At 36.2% G+C, this 18,820-nt stretch overlaps 4 protein-coding genes across 4 annotated transcripts; 1 reads left to right on the top strand and 3 right to left on the bottom strand.

Annotated features, from left to right (window-relative positions):
• Nucleotides 1-576: 576 nt before the first annotated feature.
• LOC133296633 (uncharacterized) lies at nucleotides 577-2,203 on the top strand. The gene is made up of 3 exons (XM_061495659.1): nucleotides 577-756; nucleotides 850-1,379; nucleotides 2,198-2,203. The coding sequence occupies exons 1-3, from the start codon at nucleotides 747-749 to the stop codon at nucleotides 2,201-2,203; spliced, it is 546 nt and encodes a 181-aa protein (XP_061351643.1). The 5' UTR covers nucleotides 577-746.
• Nucleotides 2,204-2,391: 188 nt separating this feature from the next.
• Nucleotides 2,392-3,025, bottom strand: LOC133296628 (uncharacterized). Its single transcript, XM_061495654.1, has 2 exons — nucleotides 2,930-3,025; nucleotides 2,392-2,837 (listed from the first exon to the last, which is right to left on the bottom strand). Exons 1-2 carry the CDS (start codon nucleotides 2,946-2,948, stop codon nucleotides 2,485-2,487), a joined length of 372 nt encoding a protein of 123 aa, XP_061351638.1. The 5' UTR covers nucleotides 2,949-3,025; the 3' UTR covers nucleotides 2,392-2,484.
• Nucleotides 3,026-7,450: 4,425 nt separating this feature from the next.
• Nucleotides 7,451-13,478, bottom strand: LOC133296632 (MLO-like protein 1). The gene is made up of 13 exons (XM_061495658.1): nucleotides 13,301-13,478; nucleotides 12,942-13,198; nucleotides 11,751-11,867; nucleotides 11,611-11,671; nucleotides 11,251-11,345; nucleotides 10,640-10,714; nucleotides 10,449-10,537; nucleotides 10,246-10,295; nucleotides 9,627-9,667; nucleotides 8,837-9,046; nucleotides 7,954-8,021; nucleotides 7,773-7,833; nucleotides 7,451-7,675 (listed from the first exon to the last, which is right to left on the bottom strand). Exons 1-13 carry the CDS (start codon nucleotides 13,476-13,478, stop codon nucleotides 7,451-7,453), a joined length of 1,527 nt encoding a protein of 508 aa, XP_061351642.1.
• A 4,017-nt stretch (nucleotides 13,479-17,495) lies between these two features.
• LOC133296627 (histone H4) lies at nucleotides 17,496-17,855 on the bottom strand. Its single transcript, XM_061495652.1, has one exon. It carries the CDS (start codon nucleotides 17,819-17,821, stop codon nucleotides 17,510-17,512), a length of 312 nt encoding a protein of 103 aa, XP_061351636.1. The 5' UTR covers nucleotides 17,822-17,855; the 3' UTR covers nucleotides 17,496-17,509.
• Between the last annotated feature and the right edge of the window lie 965 nt (nucleotides 17,856-18,820).

Raw genomic sequence — 18,820 nt, 5'->3', positions numbered from 1 at the left:
TTAAATTTGACATGATCTTTAGATGCAGGGTCTGAGGAGCCATTCTGGAATGAACCCAACATTATTCATTCATTAACTGGGCGCACCCTAATGACGAGTTGGAGATCCTATATGGCGATGATGACTTGCACGGAGGTTGGAAGTTAGGAGATCCGTTATTTGTGCAACAAGAATTTGGGTCCAAACCAGAATTGCAACATGCTGTGAAGATACATTGTATGAAGGGGCGCAGGACAGCCATAGTTGAAAAAAGCGACGAGTCAAGATTTGTTATGAAGTGTAAAAACCATGCTGACGGTTGTCCCTGGTATATGAGGGCAATTAAGCCGAAGAAGGGAGCTAACTGGGTGGTCCGTAAATGGGGTCAAGGTCACACATGTCTCAGGATGGAGATGGATTTCTGCTCCCTATTGCCTTTGCTGTTGTTCCTCCAGGTGAGTAAATAATTTTGCTTTGGGGTATGTGAAAGCATGTGACCCTTCTTTGCCACTTCATACTGTAAATAATTTCTGAGCTCATCCCTATTGACTTTGTTGTTGTTCCTCCAGGTGAGAGGTTGGATACGTTTTCATGTCACACATAGGCATGGTATTTGTCTAATATCCGATCGTCATCGAAGCATCATAAGGGCGGTGAAAGACCACGGAGGGTGGCAGCCTCCATATGCTTATCATGTATTTTGTCTACGTCACATCGGAAGCAACTTCAATACCCGTTTTAGGAATGTGGAATTGAAGAAAACGTTGATGAAATTAGGTAATGTACGGTATAATTACTCACATTTTCAACCATTTGAAGAAAACGTTGATGAAATTCACTAACCAATGCATATGTCATGGTTTTTTGCAGGGTACACATGTTCAAAGATAAATTTCGACATTAGGTACAAGGAATTTATCGAGAACAATCCTGAAGTTGCTTCATGGTTGGATGCGATTCCGAAAGAGCAATGGTGCAGGTCGTATGATGAGACAGGACGTAGGTTTGGTCATATGACAACTAACCTATCTGAGTGTGTGAATAAGGTGCTTCGTGGAGCACGAAATCTGCCTATATCTGCATTGGTCAAGATGACATTCAGTAGACTCGTTGAGTATTTCGTCAAGAGACGTGAAGGGATTGAAAAAGATATCTCACAAGGTTGGATAATTTCAAAGAAGGTTGAGGCAGCGTTGCAAAAAAATGATGAATTGGCTGGCACTTATCGTGTGAGGATATATGATAGTGACCTGTTATTGTTTGAGGTTGAGGATGCCTACAATCAATCTACACACGAGGTCGGTGACATCATGAGAGTGGACTTAATCAATCGTACATGTCAGTGTGGTAGGTTTACAGCAAGGAGGTATCCCTGCAGTCATGTATTAGCAGTTTGCAAGGTAGCCAAGCTAAACCATTATGATTATGTGGATCATGTTTTCAAAATTCCAACCATTGCTAAAGTATATGCTGCACACTGGTTTCCTATTGGCAATGAATTGTTGATTCCATCCGTTGTTGGGCCTACTGTAATTCCGGATGCTCAGTTGGTACGTGCAAAAGGAAGACCAAAGTCTTCAAGGATTCAGAATGAGATGGATTGGGTTGAGTCTCAACCCTCTAGCAGTCAGAGCAGATGTAAGCATTGCAAGCAAGTTGGACATAACATTCGTACATGTCCATTGAGACTAAGACAAGCATGATTACGTATTGTTTTTGTGTAGTACTTTGTTTTGTAATGACAATCACTTTACGTATTGTTTTGTTTCCTTGTACCCTAAACTTTATCTTGTATTAGTTATGTATTGTGTTGTTGAAATGTATTGTTGAACTGTATTCTTGTGTTGTTGAAATGTATTGTTGAAATGTATCCGTTAAGTTTAGCGAGTCACTCGTTCCGTATTGTGCAATCCGAATGTCTACCATACCCATTTACCCCTTCCCCGAGTCAGTTAAGGTTATTGTATTACACATCAATTACCAAGATGCTAACAAAATGGATTGAACAGCACCTGCTGCTGCATCTGCAACTGGTCTACCCGGGTAACTCGTAATGATATACCCGAGTACATCTTACCCGGGTAGACTATTCGTGGTACCCGGGTAGACCAGTTGCAGATGCTGTTGCAGATGCTGTTTTGGCAATTTTTGTTGCATTTTGGTAATTGTTGTGCAATACCTACATACGGTATGACTTGGGGGTGGATTGATTTCGTAGAAATAGGATGCAGTAATCAAGATGTGCGCCAATCAAAGTTGAAAATGAATAATAAACTACTTTGGGTTGAATTGATTTCCAAATTAATTATGACAATATTAATGCAAGGTCCCATACTAATGCATAGAACCAACAAGTCTGAACGTGCGCAAAACGAAAATTTCATTCATTCAAATTTTGAACATCCAGTACAAAAACATCCATGCAATGTAGGTAAAGTTCCTAAATGTACCAAAATGACTACATTACATCAAACTAAATCAATGATATGAAACCCTATGGACACACTAATCCGATGCCGTGTCCTCCCCATTCTCTTCATCCGATTGTGTGTCATCCCCATTGTCATCATCCTCCTCCTCCTCCTCCTCCTGAGTATGGGCACCCTCGCCAATTAAACCCTCCAAGCGTGAAACCCTTGTGTCCAACCGTGCAACCCTTGTGTCCATCTGGTTTCGCCACTTGCTCGTGCTCTGTCTATATCCTCTAAAGTCAGTAGTCAGATCATATAAGGATGCCATGACATGATCAAGTGTCCATCCACCCTCAGGAGGAGCTGGTGGTCGCCGACTGCGGGTGGGACGTGTCGGTCTGACATCAACCTCAGCAACGCCATCATCATCGTCATCATCATCAAGGCCTACATCATAAACCATGAAAAACAAACTTCAATACCACATTAAAAATTAAACAACACATAATTGCATAAACTCATAAAGACCAACACATCACCTGCAGGTGCATCCTCCATCTCAGCATCGTGGTGGAATGGGATCTCAGGTGGTTCTGGTGCCTTCTTCCACGTCCAGATACCCGCTCTGTTCGGTAGGATCCCACACTGCTTCAGGAGCCTCTCACCAAATATAGCATTCCAGCCTCTGGCGGTCTTCAAGGTCTCTGTTGCCATAGGCACTCCAAATCTATGCAGAATCTTCTGCACCAGAAATGCAAAAGGCAATTCAGCCTTCTTTGACTTGGCTGCCTTCCACATCAGTATGCATATGTAATGCCTCCAGTTCACCTGCTGACTGTGAAGGAGGGCCCACAGGATGACAAAGTCCCCTTCCAGCACCTTTGAGTGATTATGCGGGCGCTGGAAAATAATATGTGTCACCACATAATGAAGAATGCGAGCAGAAACTGACAAGTTGCTAACAGGATAATGAGCAAAATGACCGGGCTCAGCGTCTGCCCTCCTAGTCTCTGTAACAATGGTCTCCCGGTTATAATCACCAAATATATGATGGCTGTCTCCATCATATAGTGCTGCTCCTGAGACACCATCAAAATCGAACCCCAGTAGCTCCGTCCAGATAGGAGCAGTCATGATGATATCAATCCCGCATACACGGGAAGTCAGCTCGCCTTGCGAGTAGCCAAGGTTCTGGTAGAAGGCTCTTACCATAACCTCCGAGTATGGGCACCGCATCTCCGCCAGGTGAAGTAAATGTGTCTGCTCAAGAAGCGGCACGATGTCAAAACGCTCTAGGTTGAAGAATGCCGAATCCAGTGATTTCGGTTCGCAGATCTTCCGGGTCATGAAAAACTTCACGAACTTCTCGTGTGAAGGAATGTCATCCTCAAACAAATATCCGAACGTCAAGTCCGGAGCCTGACTCGAAGCAGCCTGGGGCTGAGAGGATGACGACCCATCGTGACGACTCTTGGTTCTTCTCTCGGAATGGGTCACTGGCAGCTTTGAAACGCGTCGAGAGGTCATTGTGTCACACTATTAAACTGAAAAAATAACCAAAATCAGAAATTAGATACATGTTAGGGTTAGGGTTAGGGTTAGGGTTAGGGTTAGGGTTAGGGTTAGGGTTAGATTCAGGGTTAGGTAAGCGTATGACATACAAATTGATAAAATAATTCGGACAGAATCAAATGATATAAACGAAAACAATGAATCAGAACAGAAATCATAACATAATTGAAAAAACTGAAAAAAAAATGCACCTTTGATCGATTTCAATCGGTAGAAGGCAGAGAGGTTGCAAGGTCCGCGAATGATGATCACAAACAAGACGAATTAGTGCAAGATTATGCCTGAAATCGCTCAAGATGACACTCCTCCAGCAGCTCTACTCGGGTACCCCTTTTGTGGGTTTTCGAATGGGGCTGCTGGGGTATTTTAAAACCCTACCGTCGCGATTTACCCGGGTACACTGCTCCGTACCCGGGTAAATAATTCAAACATTTTCCCAGATTCAAGAACTCTACCCGGGTACACCCCTACATACTCGGGTAGATAAAAAGTTTCAAAATTTACCCGGGTAGATAATGGTGTACCCGGGTAGGCTTCGTGGTCAACGGTCAAACAGGGGCAGATTGGTGTTATGTTTGTTGGGGAGGGTAAATTTTCGAAATAGTTTTGAATCAGGGACAATTTGGTAATTAATTATTAATTAAGGGGCATAAGGGTCAAAAAGCCCAACTTCAAGATATGTAAGCTTAGAAAATAAAAAATAATATACTTACTCATTCAAATAGTTGCCAAGGATGTGGTCTCTGTGAAGAGAGTGCTGCTAGCTAATAGTCAAGTTATTGATTCAAATAACTCTAGTTTTACTGAATGAGCCTTCTCACATTAATTAATTGATATAAGCTATCTTGCTTTAAGGAGGGCAGGTAATCCAAGAGCTTCAGGATCACACACTAGTTCGAAATGTTTAGATTCTCCACATATAAATTGCCTTGAAAAGAAATAAAAGATGGATGGTGAATACCCAATAGTATAAAAAAAAATACGTAGCATGTATATCGAAGCCTCTATTAACGCTATCCTTTTTAATCTTTTAATAAGATTTAAGCTACCCTGGGCCACATTCAGGCCACCCTATGACAACCTCTATAATTTCCCAATCAATTCTTGAAAATATAACTAAAAAAAGTACCCAGTAGTGTTTGGTTCGGGAGAATTTTTTTTTTCCTAGGGAAATGTAATTGATAGGAAAATGGTTGGAAAATGAGTTTGATAGGAAAATGTAAAAAAAGTTGTTTGGTTGACCCAAATATTACCAGAGAAATTTATTTAAATATGTAAAATCTATGTTCGGGAGAAACTTTGCACCTGTTTTTTCACTTCCCCAGTCATCTCACAATACCACATCTCAAGTGGTATTCTGTAACAGTGAATTTCATTCAAAAATCAACACAAAATTCATTTTCCCATCTATCCTATTTGTCTGGTATTTCTTGAAAAAACCTGAACCAAATGTGATATTTTCCAATATCCACCTACACTTTCCCATCAATCCTAAAATAAACCTTCAACCAAACACTACGTAAAGATGTTTGCAACCTTTTCCAACTTCAGGTAGTGTTTGGTTGGAAATATCTTACGAGATGGATAGGCATTTGACTTTGGGGATCTAGTTATACCATGTTTGATTTAAGTGATTATAATATTTCCCTACTAAAGTAATTTTTCCATCCATCCATATTTGCATGTAAAATTGCAAGAAAAAGACTCCCCCACTTTACCACTTCAGATGTGATTTTTCAATTTATCCGGCTAAATGCCACAAAAAGCAACAACTTGCTGACGATGGTACCTTGTAACATAAAGCAACAATTCACATTCAAAAAATTTATAAGGGTTGTTTTGGTAATTGTAATTCATTTTTTCATCTATATTTTACCTCAAACTAAACATAGACTTTATAAATCTTACCTAATTTGCCCGGTTAAATTTTTTCCAACCTAACAACTTTTTTTACATTTTCCTACCAAACTCACTTTCCAATTATTTCCCTATCAATTACATTTTCTTAGTATTCAAAAAATTTCTCCTTAACCAAACGACCCCTAAGGTTATGTTTGGTGGGAGATTTACTGAAATATAGCTAGGCATCTGAGATTGGGTAAGTAAGTTGTCCAATGTTTGGTATAGGATATAAAAAAACTTTCCAAGCTAACCGATTTGTCCAGCCATTGAAGATTGTGTACAATCTTGGACGAAATGGAGGGTGCTAAAATCCCACTTCGAAGGTGGTATTGCAAGATAACCAGGTAAATGAAAAAAGTTTGACATGATAGCTCTCAAAACTATCCTCTTGTAAGCGCCAAAGTGAGTCTCCCGCAACAAATCAAACTGTTGTACATTCACAGAGCAGCTCCTCTTCCAAAAGTTTTTGGGTTTCACACAAGATCTACTAAAAGGCCGACTCATTGTGTTTTTGTATGCTTATCTTTTGTCTGGTTTGAACCTAACACTTGTTTTTTATATTTTTATTTCAAAAAAATATTGGAGAAAAAAAAAATGGTTCTTCAGACTTGACCCTCACATTAAGTTGAATATTTTGTAGCAACCTTCATCCTTCAGCGTAGGTAGGGGAAGCAGAGTGCGGTGAACAGAGGCAAGGCTGACGGACAACTGATATCCAACGGCAGACCAACCATTTATTAGGCAAAGAGTAACTCTTATGAAAATATTGTAAACTGTTATTTTGTAATTTCAACCGGATTTTTCAAATAATTTTTTTTTTAACTTTTCTATCTAACTCACTTTCTCTCAGATCCCTAATAATTACATTTTCTTGGTAAATTTTTTTTTTACCTGTCCCAAAAGCCCGAGTACCCAAAAATATCTCAAAGGATTGATTTTAAGTTTGGGGAAATCATTTCTGCTTCAAAAATAGAAAAAATTGATATAACCACAAGGGGATAATCTAAGAGGGCTCCATCATAATTTTCTCTCTCAACCAAACATATTTTCTCTCTCAACCGAACATGTTTTCTCTTTCTTTCATTTTGTCTCTGCGACAGACACAATTTTATGACAAATTCTAATCGACGCACATTACTTTTTCAAATTTTTCGTATAAGACAAACTATTGAAAAAACAAATTGTTAATTAAAATTTTTGGTATGTATAAAAGTGGTTAATAAGTCAGATTTCAAAAAATAAAAATATAATGATTTAAAAAGAGTGACAATATGCATGTAATCCTAGTAATACACTCTTCCCTAAAATAACGAAGAAATATCTCAGTGATAACATTCTGACCCTCGTTGTCTTTCAAATATTATTTCCATGTAACCACGAAGGTATGTCCCCATTGTTAGATACTAAAGAATCAATAGCTATAACATATAATGGTTCTAAAACATTGTTTACATTTTTTTTTTTCCTTCACCAATTCACCTAAAACTCAACTAACCTGATTCGTTTTCTGCTCCATTCAAATATGAGGCTCTTCCAACAATATTTTTTTCTTAATCCCTAAGACTTAAATTCGAGACTTCTTTTACTCATTCGGAATCATCATCTATGTGGACAATGGCATTGTCTTCTGTGCCAGATGCCCTCCTGAAAATTGACCCTAGCTGAATTCCAGTAGCTGCACCATCATGAGAACTACTTTGGCCAGGTTGGCTATCAGCTTTTAATCCTTTCTTCTTCACCTTTTGTGCCCAACCAACAAGTCTTGCTCGCACTTGCTCATCAAATATCGCCTTCTTATATCGAGTTCCCATCTACATTGGGTGAAAAATGATGAATATATAGGCCTTACTTTAATAACATTCAGAAAATTAAGTCTCCATTTCATTTTGAAAAGCAACTCAAACTTACTTGTGTAACGATTGCATAAAGTGGTAGGGTACTGTAACTACATAGTAACTGAATAAATACCCTACAATCCCAACACAAAAGGGTAAAGAAAAAAAAAAGAGAGATAAGAGAGGAAAAAATTGAAATTCAGAAAGTACATGGAAAGTAGTCAAAATATAAAGACATTAAGCATTGTAGTTACCCAATAATGAGCCTTGGAACAATGTAAAGGACTCGTCCCATTATACAGGAGGTAAAGCCATATGAAACCTGAGATGCTAAGGCTGGTAAGGTTATATTCATTACAACTATGAAACGCTTATTCAACTTAAAAACTTGAGTCATTTAGTGAATATCAGATTAATAGTTTTATACATCATATTTCTAACACATCATCTCACAATAGCCCTTTGGACTTTAAGGTGTGGATAATAGGTTTTTTCACCCTTTTGCCCCTTATTAATTAATTAATAACCATTTTGCCCCTGATTCGAAACTATCTACCAATCTGCCCCTCTTTAATCGACTACCTTGCATTTTTAATCGACTAAACGGTTGTTGAGAGATTTAATCGACTAAATCTCTCTACTTAATCGATTAAAATCATACTGACTTATTTTTTTTTTTGTAAAATATGAAGATTTAGTCGACTAAATAGGGAGATTTAGTCGACTAAATCTCCCAGCAGCCATTTTTTGTCTGTTTTGGCCATTTAGTCGATTAAAAATGCAAGGTAGTCGACTAAAGAGGGGAAGATTGATAAATAGTTTCGAATCAGGGGCAAAATAATTATTAATTAATTAATAAGGGATAAAAGGGTGAAAAAGCCGTGGATAATATTACTTTGTGTTAATATTAACTTACTTTTTATTTTTTTTATTTAGAAAACGAGTGACGAGAATTGAACTCGTGAAAATGTTCCATGTTAATGGTTTTGTATATTATATCTCTGACATTGCTGCCCAACCCCATCATATACTCTCTCAAAATCAGAAGGGAAAACCAAAATGGAACCAAAAAAGAAAAGGAAAAAAAACATAGAAATAAGTATCATAAATTGTGCTTCAAATCAATAGTATGCTTACCCATATCCAGAAAAAAAATGCTATCTCAAAAGCATTTTGGAAAAGGATCAAGTGAATCAAGTAGAGGACAATGTGGGGCCGATGAAACCAGAAGTGATCATCTGATGGTTGAACAACTAATTCACCTTCTATGGCTGAATGCTTTTCAGCTACCTCGTGAGCTAATTGAATTATTACATGCTCTAGCTTTGTGCCCACAGCAAGTAGAAGCTGGGGAATGCATACCCAAAAAAGAAAAATTAACAAAAAGGAAAATACAAGGCTGGTAGACAAACAAACAAGTAGAAAAGAAATACATCAACTTGCAAGAAGAATTTAGACATGCCTATGCACACAATGTTGACAAAGAAATCAAAATTGATAGCAAGCATAACACTTGCACAAATCCATGACTCTTCTATAAGTAAGAGATTAATTGGAATAAAACAGAAACAGAAATTTTACAAACTAATGAATTTAGTAAGTTGCATAGCTACATCATTGATTGATGACATATCACATTAGAGTAACTGCAATCAGAAATTGAAGTCAGTCTTTGAGACCAATTTCCTACTAATGATTCAGTAGAAAACTATGGCACAACATCAGGTTAATGGAATCAACAATTTAGTTTTACTTTTGAACTATACTTATTCTAGAAGATCAAGAAACATACATCATGCAATGTTCAATTTTTCCCCTATCCATTGAGCAAAATTAAGATATGGCGTGTCAGCAAGCTGAGTAAATAAATGTATGTAGATGGAAATGTCCATAGAAAAGAGCCAAACAAATTTATCAAGATACTTACAATGACAGGAATGAAAGCAATCCAGAAATATGCATGCCAACCTGGAAGAGTAAAGCTGGCGTCTTAATTTTGTTTCAAATTAATGTTCTCTGTCAACTAGAAAAACCGAAATATGCAACTAGAACTATCACTCCTTATAGGCACAAGTATATTAATCATTGTCATTAATGATGCTCATGCTTGAAATTCATTGGATACTCATAAAAATGTCCTTTACTCCTCTTCCTTTTCTACATAGGAAAATTTATTTAAATTTGGTTCATCAACAAAAGAACAAACAAAAGATCAGCAGGAGATTGCAAACAAAAGTAAGCAGCTTTGGCTCAGAGAATGGCATCAAATGTTGTACCCAGGCATGATCTATCCATGTTGCAAAATAAGATCCCACATACTATTGTAAAATATATATGGGGTTCAATATGACACAATATAGTGACAACAGAACAGGAACCACATAACAGCAATTTCTCAGGTTCAAATAGATTTTCAATCAACACATCATGGCATTGTTAAATTCATAAGATAATATCTGTAAGAATAACTAATTAAAAAAGAAAATATAGGTAACTTGCAGTGCAACTGTTGAGTCATAGGACAAGTGCTAAGTCTTGTAGCATACCATGGACATTAAGCAACAAGAAGATGACCACAAAGATCCAAAGATACCAACTGCAACCACGGAAACATAATCATGACTGTGGAGAGTCGAAAACTTACACTATAAGCCAATCAGGAAGAAAGCTTGGGAATTAAGGATGAAGATGTGTGATAAGCATAGAAGCTTAAATAACTACAATAAAATTATTCTGCAGAAGCACATACCTTATACCAACAACTTTCTTGAAATCATCTTCAAGGGCACGAATCATGTACTTGCGAAAATTAAACTTTGGATTTCCCCTGCAGTGGGTCTAAAACATGACACACAATATTATGGTTCAATCATAGAAACCACAGGCTAATAGCAAGCTTGGAGCTTATTTGACAGAAATTATGGCACACTAAGATCTTACCATAATGAAACCAAGCCTTAATGTCACATAATCTGACTTTGTCACAGATCCATAAAATTGCTTGAGAAAGGATTTCTGAAAGAAACATAAAAAATCAAAAGGAAAAACAATAATGGCAATTACAACATGACGAAGGCACTTATTAATTTGTGTTGTCTACACTCTATAGCAAGGACCATTAAGTTTTTTAATCCCTCAAGGAAATTGTCAATACGTACATGAAATCATGAAGCAAAGAGCTGCATAGTGGTAATCAAACTTAGAAGGGAAAAAAATGTAAAAACGAGATTTAATAAAAACTAACGTTATATCAAACCATAATTTAGGCCGAAATATACATCAAGCTACACAGCCAATTCTGAAATCCAAGGTTCACTTAAGTTCCATTGTGATAGATGTTAAGAAATGGCTTGACATGAAGCAAGATTGGACAAAGAAAATCAAGAGGAAAACCAAAGAAATATGGCATGTGTCTGGTTCTAATTTATAGCTTTTAATGAAGGATGAAATTAGTATATCTTCAAATGAAAGGATTGGAAGAGAGGCTTTAGCATGACATATCTTCTATGTTTTCAAAGTTTCAGATCATTAAATACTCATAAATAACCTACCAACCAACCCAGTAGAGCAGAATCTTTGCCAAAACCTGTAAAACGATCCCTGATGAAAGCATGCTCGCGAACATTAGTCACAGTTGGTTCCAGAACTGCATTATACCAGTATGCATATAAAGAGTAGAGCAAGAAGAAAAAAAAATTTAGATAGCTTTTCAGAAGTTCAATGAGCAACAACATAATTAGTAAAAAGTTATTCTCAATGAATGGTTTAATGGTGGACACATAAACTTAGCCATACAAAAATAGGTTCATGTTGATTTGAAAGGCATATTGAGTTTGATGACCACCAATTACCAAAGACTCCACAGGCTAATAAAATAAATGAACACAGTATAACTGATAAAATTTATATACCTCGCTGTGTTTCATAGTTTTCTTTCATAATATAGTCTTCCCAGCGCTTCCACTGACGCATCTATTGATGGGAGTTATTTATTAATAGAGAAAAGCTTTCAACAAACATAGTTCATAATAAAAGCATATTAGATACTCACTTTCAATCCTCCAAAAACAATAGTCAGAACACAAAATGTCACATGGACTATAGCTAGGACAAAAATAAAGATATGCAGTTGATGCAGTGCTTCCACTGACAATAGAGGTACCTTGTTCTGAAAAGAAAATAAAAATACAGATTAAGATAGTTAGGTACATGAAAGAAACTTATTGGGTGGCAGGGGCAGACCACAACTGGGGTAAGCCAAAAAAACACAATAGGTGAGTTGGACATAATATCTTAATTTGATGAATATATGAATCATTCCACTTATATAATCCTTATTTAGTCCATTTCTAACTAATGCGAGATTTAGTCCCTCGCTCCCTCTACTGAGGTGTGAGACCTAACATCAATCTGCTGCTCCCCATTTAGGGGAAGCCTTTCCTAGTATCCAATTACTAACCTCCACCACAAAAAATCATAATAAATGGGATGGACACAGGATCTTAACTCAAAATCTTAAAATATTGAATTTATGAATCTTTTCACCTGTATGATTCTCATTTAATCCATTCCTATCCAATTGAGACTTTATCCCTCACAGTTTTAAATTATTAACAGAACAAGAATGTCAAATACATAAAGGAAATGGTGGAGCGAGCGAGGGGCTAGAGATGACAGTCGCCCCCTTCAAGCTCATGCAAGCCTTTAGTTATGAGTATAATTTATATTGTTTTGGTTATATAAAGCTCTTACATGTTTTTAGATGTAAGCATTATCTCTATTGTAAAAAAATCTTTTGAATTGGTTCTTTATATGATATCAGAGTCTTAGTGTCACTGATTCGATTAGAGTCTTGGTGTCACTGATTCGATTCTCACCGCCCCCATTTTTTATTGTGGAATTTTTTAGCACAATTAGGTGGGTCTGTACATTATCCACCCTTCAAGCCCAATAAGCTCTCGTATGAAGGAGCGTGTTAGAGATATATAAAACCATTAATGTAACCTCACCCGCTAGCTTAAGTTTTTGGATTGAATTGATTCTTTATATCTATTTTTTTTTGGTCATATATATAATTGTTGCAATTTCGCTTCTCTTTATAAAATTTGATGGCTCCGCGATCCAGGAGAAAATCATTAAATAAAAATTGTCAAAATAACATTATGAATATGATGTGGCCCGAAAAAAGGCCAAAAAGTGCACCCTGTACCTAATGAGGAACCAAATCCTATTGTTTTAATACCTTGGCAGCGCAGTATTCAAGTTTTGCCTCTGTTTCTTGTCCTCCCTCAGCTAAAAGGCGCCTAGAAGTGCCAGAAATAACAGCGAATGAGAAAAAGTTCAGAAAATGTGATGTGTGTGTTTCTGATTCTTCGTTGTCTCTATCCTCAGGGCTACAAGGAAGCATATGGCGAGTCCAACCTCGTGGAACACAGATTTTTGTTATCCCATTTTGTGTTACCGTTAGAAGCAGAGAAATAAAACCCAACAGCATCAACTCTGAAATAAAAACCCAACACATCACATTTTTCGGATCAGAACATGAACAAGAGAATACGGATTCAAAATGCAATTTAATAATAATAATAAAAAAAAGAGAACCTTCTTTGATTTTTTGAAGAGCTTCATAGAGTGGCTTCTGATTCTTCTTCTTGAGAACTTTCCCAAGATAATGAAGTAAACGCTCGACGGCTAAGGAAACTGCAACGATCACACTGCAAACAACAGCAACAACCCATGTTGGAGTGAACTCCAAAGGGTTCCCTTCTTCACCACTCATTCTCTCTCTCTCTCTCTCTCTCTCTCTCTCTCTCTATTTGCAGTGTTGTTTCTCTTTCGACATAACTTACAAACTGTTGTTGTGTCGTCACCACTGCAACCTGCGAGTTTCGTCGTTAAAATTTTTTGTACTCTCCCGAACATACAGTACATGATATAACGTAATGTATTTTCTGGAATACATATTGTACAAAAGTTTGTAAATATAAGCCGCTTAAAACAATATTACAACTGCACTCTCTCACATTCTCATGTTCTATGATTCGTTTTTAAAGTTTGGTCCATTTAAAAACATTGTGTAAGCTTTTTATCAAACGATATGAAAGACAATATGGTTGGTCGATCTTCATGTCTAACTTAAAACAACATGAAAAACTTTGTACATGCGTTTATTCCATTTGTTGGGAAGATTTCAGTTTCAGCCAATGTGATTATGAGTGGTAAATATGAGTTACCACTAGTTAAAATCAAAATTTTACTTAAAATCATAAGAAGAAGAATAAAAAATCATAAAACCTAAAATTGTAACATAAAAAAATCGTAAAAATTCATTAAAACGTAAAAGCGTTTAGAATATTAGTAAAATTGTTTTTTGTTTAGAATATTAGTAAAATTATTTTTGTTATGAACGTGAGTAAGGCCCATATCCATAGAGGGCCCAGACAACATAAGTCCAAAGGTAAACCCTATAAATAGGAGCTGAAGATCACAGAAATGACTGATCTTTTTTAAACTTTTATGCAATCACACAGCGCGCACACACGCATCCCCTCTGGCTAAGGCCGTTATATAGTGCAGTGGCGGACCCAGGAAAATTTCTCTATGTCCGCACATTTAGTGGCTGCCCCCGAATTTTTTTTTGTAAAATAAGTTTAAATTAACGCTTGAACCCGCTCATAATCTAGTTGTTTCTATAACAAAGGATGAAGAAATCATGGGAATGGGTACGTGACAGGGGAGGAAGAATAAGTTTTCTCTCTAATCAGTTTGTGTTGCTACGTTGTTTTAATCATCTCTATAAGTTGCTAACTAATATAAGAATAAATATCATTTTTGGTCCTTAACAAAAAATTCGGTCCCCATTTTAGTCCATTATAAAAAAAAAAGGAGTCACTTGGTCCCTATGAGATTTAAAGTGGACCTATTTTAGTCTTTTTGAGACTAATGTAGGTCTTTTATGAATTTGTGATGGACCACGATTTTAATTAAATTGATCCACTTTGAATTTTTTAGGGACTTCTTCGAGACTAATTTTTGATAAGGGACTAAAATGGAAACCATATTTTTTGTTAGGGACTTAAAATGATATTTACTCCTACTATAAATATTGAACCAAGAGACAAATAATAATCTACATAACTAAAAAAAAATAAAAAAAATCCAAAATCACATGTCCGCACTTACGGACATGTGACCCAACGTGGGTCCGCCAGTGATATAGTGTGTCGTGATTCGTTGTCCCCAAAATACCCAATTCATAGGTATCTAAAGAGAAAGTATCAGATCTAACATCAATCATCTAACCTCCGGTTAGACATATCTGCCTCAGGCAGAACAGTTTTCATAAAAAAAAATCATAAAAATATAAAATCGTAGTGATAAATTGAAATTTTAACTATTATGGTTACCACTTACGACTATACTCACTTCACTTTTTGTTTCTCACTTATTGTTAAGACCTACCGTAATTACATAATATATAATTTACCCTCTGCCAAAAATATCCGTATTATTTTTTTCGGCAAATATTCGACTTGTATAGGTAAATAAAATATTCTTTATATTTTAATATACAAATCCTTTCACACTATATTTGGTTCTTACCAATTTGACTTGCATCGCATAATATTGGAACTTCTATGATTAAGTGGCATATAATTTGATCCATTTAAGCTTGCGTAGTGTTGGTTCTTGATAAATTTTTTGTAAATATTTTTTCAAAACCATTAAAAAATGGAATTAGAAAACTGACTTCTTGACGAGATTTTTTTTTAAGTCATTAAAAGTTGGTTTGGATTTCTCACTTTAGAATAAAAAAGTGTAGTTTGAAAAGTAATGTAGAAAAGTTTGTATTTTGAAAATAAAAAATTAAAAAATATTACTTTTAAAAAGTTGAAAATATACATGTCCATTCGCAAAAATAAAATTGTCTATATTTATATTTAATATTTTTAAAATTTAATGATAAATTTTTAATTATTATGCATATTTTATAATTTTTTAATAATTTTTATATTTTCCAATAAATTATGCAAACAATGAAAATTCCGTCGAAAACATATTTTTCAAAAGAATTTTTCAATTGAAATATACTTCATCGAAATTGAATGAAATTGCTGTGTAAATTATTAGTACTCATCTTTAATTTAACAATGTCATATATGTACCAGGTAGAAAATTCTGTAATCAATAATGAAAATTGTTATTAGTGTAATTGTTTAAATAGTAATTGGAATTGAAAAATAGTACGATTGTACTTATCATAAGGTTTCTAGTGTTTTTAATTGATTAAATAGTGCTTATGGGATTGAAAATAGTACGACTGTAATTTAAGGATGCCAATCAGGTACTTTTACAGAAACGAGTTCTACTTGTTAATCATAGTATTCCAAATCATGTGTGGAATGCTCTTGGGCATTGGAAGGGTTCAGAGAGAGTGAAGATTTTCATGTGGAAATGTCTCCACCGTAGATTGCCAACTAGAGCATGGGCTGCGAGATGGTTAGACGCGAATCCTGTCTGTTCTCGATGTCTTAGCGCATATGAGACAGACTTTCATGTATTGAGAGATTGTGTTGTGGCAAAAACAGTGTGGGATAAAATGCTATCAACCAGGCGGCAGGCTTCTTTCTATGATTTGGATTGGGTGGATTGGGTGTCTTCTAACATATGTAACGATAGGTCATGACCCAGCAGTCTAAATTGGGATACCATTTTCCTTTTAACTTGTTGGGAGTTGTGGAACGATAGAAATGCTGTTTATCACGGAAAGGAAGGATCTGCTGATTTTCTTCTTGTGCGTAAGGTGCAATGCATGGCTTTGGATATCAAGCAAGCTTTTGGCGATAAAGGCAACAAGAAGAAGGCTGGAATGTTATCTCAGATACATATTGCATGGCAGTCACCAGATCATGGATGGATAAAGTTAAATACAGATGGTGCAGCCAAAAGATCTCCAGGAGTAGCTGCATGCGGAGGATTATGTAGAGGATCTAATGGTCAATGGCTAGGGGTTTTGCTTATCATGTGGGTATTGTATCAGCTTTTACAACAGAATTATGGAGTATTTTGAAAGGTTTGGAATTTGCTTGGAAAAAAAGGTTTAAGAAACTTATTATTGAAAGTAACTCCACTTCGGTGATCGCTGCTTATTAGTAAAGGTAATGATGTCCGAGAGTCGCATATTGTTACTAGCATTCGAACTTGGATGAATAAAGATTGAGATCTCAAGGCTCAACACATTCACCGTGAAGGAAATCAATGTGCTAATTGACTTGCCAACCATTTGATTTGCCCCCGCCAGAACTCTATTTATAAAGAGTTTAATCATGTTCCTCCTGAGCTTAGCTATTTACTTTTTACTTATATTTGTGTTGTTACTAACATTAAGAACGTTTATATTGTTTAGTTATTTTTTTTGGACTGTTAGGTCCTTTCCTTAAAAAAAAAAAAAAAAAATGCAATGCAGGCCAATCTCATGAGGTGAGGTGACAAGACCCCTTGTGGCACTAAAGCAACAAGCCGCGTCATCTATGGTGGAGGGATTGACGTTAATTTCTTCAACTAAATTGGTTGCCAGATCCTACATGGTATGCAATCACGTTAGATAATTTTATGGGACTGCTCTCGTCAATCTTTTTGATGCATTTAACTACTTTACTTTGATGAAACATTTCAAAAGTGCTTTGAGTTTGAGATACATTTCAAAATTCTTCTTAGTATGGTCGTTTTGCCTATCAAGAAGCATTAAAAACACAACCAATTATACAAAAATTTACAACCACAAAAAAGCCTAAAATTCAGGACGTGGAATCAACCACCAAAACCGTAGAGGGTCCTGCCTTGCCTCTTAAGGGCATAAACGACATCCATGGCGGTCACCGTCTTCCTCCTAGCGTGTTCCGTGTAGGTAACAGCATCACGGATCACATTCTCCAGAAAAATCTTCAAGACACCGCGAGTCTCCTCGTAGATCAGACCGCTAATCCTCTTAACTCCTCCACGTCGAGCCAAACGCCGAATCGCAGGTTTGGTAATGCCCTGAATGTTATCGCGAAGAACCTTTCTGTGCCTCTTAGCACCTCCTTTTCCCAAACCCTTGCCACCTTTTCCACGACCCGACATTTTCACACTGACAGAACTTGTGAGAGCTAGCACCCACGATGATTCTTGTGTTTCAATCTGATTTGAATTTTGAAAAAAACGCGGTAGTTTGGTTAATTTTATATAGAGAGGGGTTGTTTTGGTTTTGAAATGTCAAATGCGATTTTTGACCGTTGATATGTTATAATGGACGGGTTCAGATCGGGATCCTCGTCATATGGTTTCCGAAGGGCTCGACCGTTGATTATTAAAGTTGGACGGTGCTTGTTCTTTTTTTGCGAGTCCATGACGTGGCTATTTTCTTGAGATCGTTGCAGTAAATCTGTTGCCACTAGCTTAACAGATGGCTGACCGTTGATCGTTCCTAATGGACGGCTTAGGTGATGGATGGCTAAGGGTTCATAATTTATATTTGTTAAGAATAATATTTTAAAAATTAGTTCAGAATAATTATTTTTAGGATAAATTACATAGAACGTCTTTCAACTTATATGACTTTTCAAAAAACCACTATATACTCTTAATTGAACTAATTAACCCCCTTATACTTTAACATTATATCAATTAAACATATTTAATAATTTTAAACAAAAATGTCTGTAACCTTCAATTTGCTACTATGATGAACAATGTTTTCCCCATTTGGCACTTTAAACAGAAAATAAGCAGAAAACACTCTCTAAATATGTAGCTTTTTGCATTCACATTCTTCACCTTGAACAACCAATACTCCCTTGCTTCAAATCATATCTTGTCTTCACAACACTTTCAATCTCGGAAATATTTAATTTTGTCTTCACAACACCCTCTAATATGATCCAGGTCTATTTATGATTCAGTGGTCCAAGTCAATGAAAAATTAGTATTTTTTGACTTGCTTACATGGAAGAAAGAGAAATTTTATTTTATTTTTATCTAAGTGACAGCTTCTCAATGGAAGGAGCAAGTGTGTCAGGACTACTATGAATAATCTCCTCAATCTCAATGTTATCAGCCTGGCTCGATGATCGAAGCAGTTGA

Source organism: Gastrolobium bilobum, unplaced genomic scaffold (genome assembly GCF_033153095.1).
Source record: "Gastrolobium bilobum isolate Gb01-03AN ecotype WA unplaced genomic scaffold, APGP_CSIRO_Gbil_v1 utg98525, whole genome shotgun sequence".
Classification (NCBI taxonomy): domain Eukaryota; kingdom Viridiplantae; phylum Streptophyta; class Magnoliopsida; order Fabales; family Fabaceae; genus Gastrolobium; species Gastrolobium bilobum.
The sequence above is the reverse complement of the archived record's forward strand: the minus strand, read 5'-3'. Positions and strand labels throughout refer to the sequence as shown.